The 12548-nt window shown below is 35.1% G+C and overlaps 1 protein-coding gene across 1 annotated transcript; it reads right to left on the bottom strand.

Moving 5' to 3' along the window:
• Positions 1 to 352: 352 nt before the first annotated feature.
• MKKS (MKKS centrosomal shuttling protein) lies at positions 353 to 11764 on the bottom strand. The gene is made up of 4 exons (XM_007524717.3): positions 10778 to 11764; positions 7399 to 7574; positions 6106 to 6216; positions 353 to 2727 (listed from the first exon to the last, which is right to left on the bottom strand). The coding sequence occupies exons 1-4, from the start codon at positions 11760 to 11762 to the stop codon at positions 2290 to 2292; spliced, it is 1710 nt and encodes a 569-aa protein (XP_007524779.1). The 5' UTR covers positions 11763 to 11764; the 3' UTR covers positions 353 to 2289.
• Between the last annotated feature and the right edge of the window lie 784 nt (positions 11765 to 12548).

Below are 12548 nucleotides of genomic sequence, written 5' to 3'. Positions count from 1 at the left end.
AAGATATCAGATGTTTAAACTTGTTTTTTTGGGGGGTCAGGTGCTAGTGTACCTGTTTGAGCATACATGTCACAATGCACAAGGACCAGGGTTGGTTCAAGTCACTGGTTCCCACCTACAGGGGGATAGCTTTGCAAGAGGTGAAGCAGGGCTACAAGTGTCTTTCTTCTCCTTCCCTCTTGATTTCTGGCTGACTCTATCAAATAAAGATAACAACAAAAACCCCAAATAAACTTGTCTTTTTTTTCAAATAAAGATATAGATTTAATTAGACACCTGTAATAGGGTCATGTAAAAGATATTTAGTCTCATTGACTAGTTCTCCGAGATCATCAGAAAGAAACACCCTAAATAGAATGTTTTGACAGGGTCTTTAATTATTAAAGTGATTATTACACATATTACATATTGACCTATGTAATTTATGTGACTGCAAACATCAACTTTATTTAAAAATTACCCAAAGAACAGTTCAACATGGTAAGAATACAGACCAGAATGGATATTACAGAGGCATTTAAATTTCCATCATGTAAATGAGTTTTGATTATACAATCTAAAGCAAATTCAAAGATATCTGTAACAAAAAACACCGATAGGTAATTTAAACAGCCTATGAAAACTATCTTGCTTTAATTGCTTATTTAAACTGTCTACATGAAAAGATCCTTTAGTACAGAACAAATCAAGAATTAAGGAATGAGGTGTTTATAACAACAAATAAGTAATTTGATTTAAAAGAATCTTGTAGTATGCATTAATTCTTCAGGTTTTTTTTTTTGCATGTAGCCAAAATTCCAACATCTGATTACTAAAATGATAATCTTGTTGGATTCTTATAAAATCTTCAGAAAACTCTAATACATGTCCTCTAAATTCCACACTAGTATTAAGAAACTGTCTGACTTCATTCTCTTCTGTATTTTTTCCTTTCCTTTTTTGTAACACATGAATTTTAGCACCATACTTACTTGTTTTTCAACCATTCTGTTTTGTGTGTTTGTCTAAAACCAAATTACATTATTTGTGACATTCCTTGGTGAGACATCATTGTCTATACTTTGATACTGGGAGTCATTCTAGTTCCCCTTTTTTAAACTATATTTTTGTTTATTAATAGAGAGAGAGAAATTTTTGTTTATTAGTAGAGATAGAGAAATTCAGATTTGGAGAGGGAAAGAGACACCTGTGGCATTGCTTCTTGACTCATGAAGCTTTCCCCCTGCTGGTGGGGATTGTCTTTCTTTGTTTTTGCACAATTAAATAAATTAGAGGGAAAAATATTTTTTCTAGCTGCTTTCCTAAGTCTTGATAGAATGTATACTTTCTAACTTTTTCTATCTACAAAAGTCAACCAAAGACAGCTCAACTCTTCAGGGGAATATCTGGCAATGTCTGGAGACATTTTCAACTGATACCACTAGGTCAAGGTACTGGTGCGTGCTGGCCAAGAATGCTTTTAAACTTCCTATAGTGCATAGAACATCCATCATACAACAAATATAGGACTTTAGATAGTCCTATATTCAGGACTGTCCTATATTCAGGATAGTCCTATATTCAGTCCTATAATTCAGGACTTTAGATAGTCCTGAATGCCAAAAGTACCAAAGTTGAGAAATTATGGAATGAAACAAACTAGTTATTCTTCCCATGTAATGTGAAGACTTTACAAAATTTTTTCAGCTTAGTTAACTATATAGATGCATTTCTTTTTTTTTAATCAGTGATTTATTTACTCACAATAACAAACTGGTATAAAATGGCAGTTGATGGCAGATTAGGTTGTATATCAACTACCTAACTACTGAATAATAAACACTGAGAAAACTGATTATTTCCAAACTTTGCAATCTGAAGACTTCTTTTGGTTGGGCAATATATATAGGTGCTCTGTGATACTTTGGAATTTAATTTTAAACTTCACACATATTAATTAAAATATCTATCATAAGTACACTCAAACCAGACCACAGCTTGGGAATTAAAATTTTAGTTTTGTATGTTCTTCGAATAATGCTAGATGTTAACAGTGACAGTAGTAGTTTACCAGGTACATTCAGAATTTCTAAGATAATTACATTTTTAATTGTAATGTTTCATATTATATGAGATTTCTAGTTAAGAAGCATACTTTTCCCCCTTAAATGAGTAAATATAATTTTATGAATTATCTGCATAAATATGCAGAGCAGGCCTTTGAGAAGGAACAGGTACAGTCTGTGTTTTTCATAGTTGGCAACATTTTTTTGGGCACTGAAAAAAAATGCTCTAATATAAACATTTTCCTTAATTTTGATCTTCAATGATATATGAAAGGTCTAAAATCATATTAGCAGTCTCCACAGCCATTTGTAGTCCACTAAGCTTAGCAGTATAACAGTCCAAGATTAACTTGTTAGCTGAAATTACAGTTTCCTGTGGAAGGCAGGTTTGTGGCACAAAAGAATGCTGAGTACTCTTTAAGAAAGACCATTTGAGTTCTTCTTGGCTACTGTATAGTCCACAGCCACATCTTGAAAGCAAATCTTGCCAGTTAATAGAAGGGGGAGAATTTGTCTGAGCTAACCAAAAGTGTCCATATTTCATGTCTGTGAGAATATCACCACCATCATGTTCTAAAGAGCCGGCAAGAGATTCCAGTGCACTGCAATATGCTCCAACAACTAGCTGAAGTTCTGTTTGAGAATATCCATCTTTGAGGATGCTTTCTGGCTCACGACAAGCCTAAGGAATAATAAAACCATGGGAAATACATACTGAATGGTTAATATTAAAAAACATAAGAATAGAAGATACAATTCTTATTCATAAAATTACTACTTACTTTCATTCTCTTAGAGGTTTACAAATGTATGAACCAACTGAACTAGCTATAATCTCTTAACCTAGTTGGTTATAGTAAACATACATATACTATTGATATTATTCATTGTTACTAATGTGAATCAGAATAAACCATATTATCAACTAATTCTGAATGAATGCCCAGTGATGCCTCCTTAATTTATAAAGGACAAGATACAATGAATGCATGCATCACAGATTTTTTTTTTTTATTTATTCCCTTTTGTCAGCCTTGTTTTTTTGTAGTTGTTATTGCTGTTACTGATGTCTTCGCTGCTGGATAGGACAGAGAGAAATGGAGAGAGGAGGGGAAGACAGAGAGGGGGAGATAAAGATAGACTGCAGACCTGCCTCACTGCCTGTGAAGCGACTCCCCTGTGCAGGTGGGAAGCCGGGGGCTCGAACCGGGATACTTAAGCCGGTCCTTGAACTTTGCGCCACGTGCGCTTAACCCACTGCACTACCGCCCAACTCTCACATCACAGATTTTTATACAAATAGAAGTTAGTACCTAAATGCGTATACTCAGCAAAATGTTGGAAGATTTATTTAAAATGAGAATACACATATTGTCAAGACAGAAACTCACTTAGAAGCATGAATAATTTTCACATCAGTGTTTTAAAAAATGAGTATTCTCATTAATGAAAAGGTATATACTTTTACAGTAGATTTTTTTCTGTTCTACCATCCTAAAGTTTACACACAAAATTTCATGATAGAAATGAAAAATAACATGCTAACAAATTAATAACCAAGTTACAGTTAAAAATCCCTGTCCCAACTAAGTGACCACTTTTTGAATGTTTTTACCCAGGAGGTATGAACCACATGAGAACATTTCTACTGCAATTTCCCTTCCCATTCATCCCAATATCTTTAACTTTGCAAAGTTTCTCCAAAACCCTACTCAATGTGTCTTCTCGCTATAAAACACTTTTTCAAGTTCATTCAACTCCATTTGCAGACTATATAGTACTGTCTAATCAGCACTGGTAGCTTGACATTAATTTGGCTTTATTTATAACATAATCTTATACATCCTATGGAATTATAACCTATTTCAGGTATACAACATAATTGTTAGTTTCAAACATATAATACAGTTATTCAGTATACATATGTGTATATGCATATGCATATGTAAAGACAATTATAATAAATCTGATTAATATCTGACACCATGTTACATAGTCACAAAATATTTTCTCTTATGATAAAAAACTTTTCAAGTTTATTCTCTTAACTTTCATAAACAACCTACAGTATTGTTGACTATAGCCACTATGATGTACATTTCATCTCTTATTTACTTATAGCTAGAAGTTTATATCCTTGACACTTTTTACTTATTTTATACACTACCTCTAACTTCCACTTTCTGCAATCACCAACCTGTTTTTTGTTATCAGTGAGCTGTTTTTTTTCTGTCTGAATTATTTCACTTAGCATGTTGACTTTAAGATTTACATATGTAGGGTGGAGGGGAGAGAACATAATGGTTATGTAAACAGCCTGAGGCTTCACAATCCCAGGTTCAAATCTCCACCACCACCACTATAACCCAGAGCTGAACAGTGTTCTGGTTAAATAAATAAACGAATAAAATAAAATTCACATATGTTATCACAAATGGCCAGATTCCTTTTTTTTTTTTTTAAAGTGAGAGAGATAGAGAGAGAAAGTCACAGAGAGGGACAGACCAGAGAGGGCTCAGCTCTAGCTTACAATGGTGCAGGGGATTAAGCCTGGAATTTTAAAGCATCAGGCATATAAGTCTTTTGATTAACTATTGTACTATTCCACCCTTCCTCCCAAGATTCTTTTTTTTTTATGACTAATATCTTATGTTGCTAGAATTGTAACATGAGAAGGTTTTTTAAAATAATCATATTACAGAAAACTATTTTTACCAGATAGATGCTTGGTTTCATATCTACATTTTTATACATTTAGCTTTTCAAATTGACATTCAAGAACAGATAAAATCAAGTTTATCTTAATTATATGTGTGTTGAATTTTCTTCTTCCATTCACCCATTGGTGAACACAAGAAAATTTTCCTGAATTAAACATCACTTTTCATGAATTGACTTAATTATCAAATAGATTTTTAAGTTCTCTGAGGAAGCAGCATTAGACATGGCTAGTTATGTATATTCTCACTGACATCAGTCATCTAAAAAAGGCATTTCAAACCTCTTAGTCACTTGACAACATTCCCCTTAACCAAAGAATCAACTGCATTTCTTTAGAAAAGACAAAAGAGTGCCAGAGTTCGAGAGTAAGAGAGAGGGTTCCTGAGTTCGAGAGTGCCAGAGTTCCTGAGTTCCTGAGTTCGAGAGTTTCAGGGATACAGAGTAAGAGAGAGTGCCAGAGAGACAGAGTTCCTGGGTTCCTGAGTTCGAGAGTGACAGAATACAAGAGTTCCTGAGTTCGAGAGTTGCAGAGTTACAGAGTAAGAGAGAGTTCCACAGTAGAAGAGTTTCAGAGGGTTCCCGAGTACGAGAGTTCGAGAGTTCCTGAGTTCGAGAGTAAGGGAGAAGGTTCGAGTTCCAGAGAAAAGGAAAGAGTGCTTGCGCCGCCGCAAAGAGACAGCCGAGTTCTGTTTGGTGATTAGTTTGTCTTAGTTTGTGAATCGTTGTTCCTGAATAAAGAAATACAGCTTCCCTGCCCAGCCGTTGTCTCCGCGTCTCTGTTACCCGCCCGTGAAGCTAGACCCGCCCGGCAAGAGCCTCCGAATTTTAACAACACCTTTTTGTGTCCATTTTCAAATAAAGAATATCAGAATTCATGAAAATATACATTTACCTCACAATTGGCAGGAAACGGAATTTTCTACTTAATAATTTATTTAGTAGAATTATCACAAACTATAAGTATCAGTTTAAAATTATAACATGACCTAATATGTCAGAATGTTTCAACGAAATCATATTTTGAACATCAATTATTATTGCAACACAGAAGTCAAGATTTGTGATAACTTCCTATTAACATAATACTCGTTTCAATATTGAATATATTTAAACAATACTCAAGAGTATAATAGTTTGCTAGAAAGTTTAGCTAATAAAATTGTGATACAAGATATATTTCTGTTACTTTCCACAAGTGATCTCAAGTATGACACTTAATTTACGAATATATTACCAAGAAATTAAGAACTAAAGGTTCCAGGGTGTTATGATTTGGCTCATTACTTCATAAAATGAATGCTGCTGAGAATTCATATAATTTGAGGACTATTTAACTTACCTTGTGTCTGATATATGCAGCCAAATGAGTTTCAGTACAGCCACCTCCTAGCAAAACCCATGGTTCCTTGATAGTTAATTGTAAGACATGCAGTGCAGTTTGACATGTGAGCTAAAAACAAAAATCAGGATTAGACATTCACATCAGATACACAGATGAATGTACCCATTCTCTAAGACAATAGTCAACAGATTCAGAACTTAATTTTCATAACAACAACAAACAAAAACTGTGTTGTTAGGGTTGTAATGTTATCAATTTTGGAACGATAAAGACAAGACTACAGGAAAACTTTATAGACACCTGTTTAGCTTTATGGATATCAACATTTTCCTTTTTTTGCTATCAGGGTTATTGATGGCGCTTGGTGCCTGCACAACAAATCCACTGCTCCTGGCAGCCATTTTTCTTTTCTTTTTTTATAGTTTGATAGGACAGATAGAAATTGAGAGGTGAGGAGGAAATGGAGAGAAAGAGACACCCCTACAGACTTGCTTCACTACTTGTGAAGCTTCCCCTTGAGGTGGGGTATGGTGGCTTAGACATGGGTTCTCATGCATGTCACTGTGTATGCTCCACCGGTTTTACCACTGCTTGGTATCTCAGTTATCTACTTTTATATGCACTTAGCTTCTCAAATCGAGATTCACGAATAGATGAGCTCAAAATAGCTGGGTCTGTAAGGTTTACTAGTTATTCTACTAAAAAAAAAAAATTCTGTCTATATAAATTACATATATAAATGTTACAGGATTTACTTCAGGTTGCCATGGAAATAGTAATAATTCAATAGTGATAAACAAAATACACAACCCTTTAATATTCATCAAAGAGATATCCTTGAGCATGTGAATTGTCAAGCTTATGACAAGTAGCATAGGTTATTACTTCCATTACATAAAAGTTATATGTGTCATTGCTGGTAGACAACAGATTCAATTTAAGGAGATAGATGATCGGTATGGTTGAGAAATCCTTTATCTATGTGAATTATTCACACATATTCGTATCAAATACTACACATTTAAGTCAATTCTATAAGAAAATTTCATGTCAAGGACCTTTTTTTCTATTACTTGTAAATACTAGAAAGAATAAATGACAACACCTATTGTACTGCCAAACCTATTGTACTGCCACTCAATAGGTCAGCTTCAGATTTTAATAACTCTGTTATTTCTGTGATATGTGCTTTCTATATAATGTAGAAAAAGATAGCTGACCAACCAATATGAAAAAAAAAAGTTAAACTGCCTAAGTACCTGGATATGGAATTCAAAATTTGTTACCTACCTTCAGTTCATCCCAAGTAGTCTCATTTCTGTTGCAGAGAAGAAAGCTGCAGATAGTTGATTCATAAGTAATTAGATGTAAAAAATGTTTTGAGCCAAATCTTGCAGAGGACAAATCTTTCACACTTCCGTAACTACTAGGAGAGACTGAGTCCAGGGAGCCAATAGGCTGTGTTCCTATTTTTTAAAGTTTAGAAAACACAAAATATATTGGCACGGTACATTTAAAATATATTTCTAGCCAATATAAAAATTTCTAAAACTTAAACTATAATATAGGATAAGATCTGAAGAATATGAAATATATAAAAAAGGAGAGGTTCTTTTTGCTAGCAGGTGTCTTTGAATATCTTTATAAGCTATTTTCCACCCTCAAAAGAATCACCAAGTTTTGCATAAATTTTCTAGGAATAAAGAAATTCAGGAAGTTGGGGAGTTGGGCAGTAGTGCAGCTGGTTAAGTGCAGGTGGCACAAAGCGCAAGGACCTGCCTAAGGCTCCCTATTCGAGGCCCTGGCTCCCCACCTGCAGGGGAGTCCTTTCACAAGTGGTGAAGTAGGTCTGCAGGTGTCTATCTTTTTCTTCCTTTCTCTGTCTTTCCCTCCTCTCTCCATTTCTCTCTGTCCTATCCAACAACGACATCAATAACTACAACAATAAAAACCAACAAGGGCAACAAAAGGGAAAAATAAAAAATAAAAATAAAATAAAAAAAAGAAATTAAGCAAGTCCATCCAGGGACCAGAGACCCCAAATTCAGAGCCTTATTAATCTGATAAAGTACAGGACAGGCTATTTTCTAAGGCATGATTTTCATTTTAAGACACACACGCTTTCAAAAGAGCTGTGCAAGAGTTTTTGATAAATTAAATATTTTGCCTTCCCTCTTACATACAAAATAATAAAGATTAGCCAAAATATGAATAAATGAGGTTAATACAGCTTCAAGACTTCCAAAATTCTGTAAATATAATTAGATTATGTAAGAAAAGCAATGAACTTTTTTTTTTTTTTTAACCAGAGCACTGATCAGCTCTGGTTTAGGGTGGTGCAGGGGATTGAACCTGAGACTTTGAAGCCTCAGGCATTACAGTCTGTTTGCATAACCATTATGCTATCTACCCCTGCCCAGAACCAAACTTTTATAACAGAAATCCCTTAAAGTCCTAAGAATGAAGCTGAAAATAAACAATGCATTCCTTCCTATCAGTTTCCTAACATAGCTTTTAAAAATGGAATTAACACAATATCTAAAAATAAACCTTCAGCTTAGTAATGTGTAAAAAATTAGAAATGACGGAAAAACTCACTACTTTGAATATCCTTTACACATGAAACCTGTAAGAATACTCAACTGATCTTAACAACAACAAAAAAAGTCAAAATCCTATTTAATTTCAAGTGTTGGAAATCTGTACCAAAAAAGATCTAATTTTATGACTTTTTAGCCATAGGATGTTGAACAAGACTTGTGTCATTTAATTCTGGAGGAAGTTTCCTCATATGAGAGCAAAATGGGGATCACACTGGCTACCCAAATAAATCAAGTGTTAAAAATGCTCTTTAATAAACCTCAAATATATCACTTGCCCATGAACAGTAAGTTCACCATATATGCCAGATCATCAATAAAGAGTACATTAGGTGAGCATAATGGTTATGCAAAGACTCTCATGCATGAAGCTCTGAGGTCCTAGGTTCAATGTCCCACCAGATAAGCCAGAGATGAGCAGGGCTCTGGGAAATAAACAAACAAAACTACCATCAACAAAACCCATCAGGAAACAGGAAGATGGGCCTCAACTTGGCTTATCCTAAGTTTATTTAGTCATGAGTGTGGTATAGTAATTTGCTGTCACCTTGTTTTTTGTTTTTCCCTAGAGGTCTCTGTTCTAATCATCTGATACTAAAGTTCTGTCTATTAAATCTACACTGTAGTTACATATAAAATACATAAATATTTCAAATATATAAGTATTTGACTGGCATGCAAAATCTGTTCCCATTTGTACATTAGTTTTTTTCATTTACACACACACACACACACACACACACAATCTTTATTTTGCTTGCTAGAAACAGCCAGAAATCAAGAGGGAAGGGGGGGTGATAGAGAGAGAGGCAGAGACACCTGCAACACTACTTCACCACTTGCAAAGCTTTCCCCCTGCAGGTGGGGACCAGGGACTTGAACCTGAGTCCTTGCGCACTGCAATGTGTGTGCTCAACTAGGTGTACCACATTTATACATCTGTATGGGAAAATATTTTATATTTTTAAAATTAGTTAATTTATAATATACAATGCTTATCACTTGGGAATCAACTGACTGATGAAAAGCTAGTAAATGTTTAAAGATGAGTCTGACCCACGCCAATGATGAATTTCAAAAAATCTACTTCCCTTACTAATAATTTCCACTTTGATGATCATTTGAGTCTCACTAAAGTAGGGCAACAATCCAGAGACAATTCACACTTTGCATACATAGGAATCTGTTCTCATTACTTACAAAAAGACTAAAAATAGTGAGTTCCAAAAATGGCTTAATTCTACCATTTAATAAATGTAGGTGATGAGAATGAAATGATCATCTCTGAGACAGGATGTCAATATAATTAAAGGGAAACTGAAGTGACTCAGATCAGCTCTCCAGTATGATATCTCTCTTTGGTTCTAATAGGATATAAACCTTAATCTTGCTTTTCATGTGCTGAATTTGTGAAATAGGGTGATTTTCTAATCTGTTATAATTCTATATATTAATAGACTACTGTCAATATTAACATTTCAGATCACCTATTGTGACCTGGACGGTTTTAACTGCTGAAAATAAAAGATGGTTCCAGTTTTCAAGATTTAAAGCTAGAACATAATACTAGCTCACCTTAGGAACTACTCAGTACCTTGTCCTAAGTAGTGTTGCTCACTGCAGTTATAGAAAAGCAAAGATAATAGGATATTACAGCTGCAAAATAACCTTCTGAACATATGGATTCAGAGTTTTGAAAAACTCAAGTAGAAGAATTTTGTTTGAAGTGTGAAAGATTTTAAGGATTATGAGGATGTCAGACTTCTCAATGATCAATATGTAGATTCTCAATGTACAATATGTAGGGATTACATTTTAGGCTATGGCAGTTTCTGCAGCACATTTTGCGACTGAAAAATGCATGGAAAATAATGAGCCATTCAGTTTTTAGTAAGTGAACAGAGGGACAACCTTTGATGTCAGGAATAACTCGTTTGCTATGAAGTTGGAAATTTCTAAACTTTTTCAAGATGTAGCACACACCAAGAGTATCTGCTAAAAAGAAAAACAACAACAAACCCAGTGTGATTTATTAAGTATAAGGGGCAAAAGTCAAGAATACTTTTTACCTGTCACTTTACTCAGGGGTTCCATAAGAGCCGCTCCAAGTCTGTCAATAACGATAACATGATGTGTACTGAGAAACTGTTTCAAAGATGGATGTACAACTTTTTGGCACATGACAAGATCTACATGGTCATTAACCAGCTGATTTCCGAGGTTAAGCAACTGGTCCAGGGCTGCATTTTCAAGAGAAACTCCGTAAGTGACCACCATACTCCCTTCTCCAGTACCAGTAAGGTCTCCAGATAAAGATGCACAAAAGAGTGCCACCTTGAGGGAATCTGAGTTTTTGGTAGGTAACATCTTCATCAACTGAACATCTGATATTTCAATAAGGATTCCAGGTAGTACAGTAGAATCTATAACTCTCTGACCTTTTAGAGGCACAATTATACTTTTCCCTAAAATGACACGGTCTTGAACATTTTCTGGAATTGTAAGTAAAAAGGATTTTAGGATCAAAGCACTGACATGGTCTACTTCCTTGTGGGTGAGCATACAGGCAGGCTTACTTGTTAATATGCTACGTACCAAGCAAAGAAGCATCTCTGTATTACTAAAGTTGACTGGGATCCGACAGCCACAGAACTCAGATTTCAAGTAATTAGTGGAGAGGCTCAAAAGATGTTTATTTAACTTGATGACAGTGGTGGGTGGCAAGCCTATTCTCAGAACATTTTCAATCAAGTTGCAGCAAAGAATGGCTGTGAATAAGCCACAGTCACTAAAGCATGACACGTGATTCTGCATAGCGGTTGTCAGGATCTTTAGAATGGGATGGGTGACAGAAAGGTGAGCAAGTAGGGCCGATGACTGTGAAGTTGTGCACACATAGCCTCCAAGGCCATTGTGCAACTGTTTCAACCGGCCTGAAGGGCCATAGCATGATGTTATGATTCCTTTCAAGACAGACAGTGTGGCCCTGACCCTCTCACTTGTCAGTGGTTCACTTTCACACAACGATGGTTTTTTAGCTTCTAAACGAGACATCTTGTTTCAGGTTTTAATTTGTGAAGATGGTTTTTAACACTGAAAAATCATCCTTCAGTAACACAATCTAAAAATGAGTATTGTGGCGATATAATAGTTCCTTGTTTAAGAAAGTAACCAACAAGTAATGATTTAACAGTGTACTAGTAATTTCACATATTTATTTTAAAATCAGTCTTCACTACTCTTTTGCTTGACTCCAGACTGAGATTTTACAGAATGTTTTGCAGTCCTTTGTAGCAAGTATGTTCCAAGATGAACACCTATGAAAGAAACCCCAGCTACAAGAAGCCAGTTCTTTCTAATCCAACTGGTATTTTTCATCTCTTTTTTCCAATATCAAGCTCCAACTCAAAGCTGCTTCTTTCTATAAGAAACAAACAAACAAGGACATTTTAAGGAAAAGCATTCTCAAGTACTTTATTGAGAACTGCTATCAGCCCTGACTCCACATTTATTTCTTTATTCTTGTATTAAGTAACCAACAAAAGAGCTGATATTCTGAAATACACAACAGCACAGCTAGAGAAATTATAAAGTATGGGCTGGGTGGTGGCGCACCTGGTTGAATGTGCATGTTATAGTGCGCAAGGAACCAGGTTCGAACCCCCCAGCCCCCACTTGCAGGGGGAAGCTCATGAGTGGTGAAGCAGTGCTGCAGGTGTCTTTCTGTCTTTCCCTATCACACCCTTCCTTCTCAATTTCTGTCACTATCCAATAAAGGTAATACAAAAAAAATTTTTTTAAGAGAGAAATTAAAGTATAACTTTTTGAATATGACATTTT

The sequence above is a fragment of the Erinaceus europaeus genome, chromosome 1 (genome assembly GCF_950295315.1).
Source record: "Erinaceus europaeus chromosome 1, mEriEur2.1, whole genome shotgun sequence".
NCBI classification, from domain to species: Eukaryota; Metazoa; Chordata; class Mammalia; order Eulipotyphla; family Erinaceidae; genus Erinaceus; species Erinaceus europaeus.
Note: the sequence above shows the minus strand (reverse complement) of the source record. Positions and strands in the feature narration are given on the sequence as shown.

Bases quoted from the DNA above. Each gene is read 5' to 3' on its own strand.
- MKKS (XM_007524717.3), bottom strand. From the start codon at position 11,762: ATGTCTCGTTTAGAAGCTAAAAAACCATCGTTGTGTGAAAGTGAACCA. The intron at 6,217-7,398 runs GTAGGTAACAAA...TTTTGTTTTTAG, and splicing joins CTACTTGGGATGAACTGAAG to CTCACATGTCAAACTGCACT. The intron at 2,728-6,105 runs GTAAGTTAAATA...ATTATTCCTTAG, and splicing joins CTGCATATATCAGACACAAG to GCTTGTCGTGAGCCAGAAAG.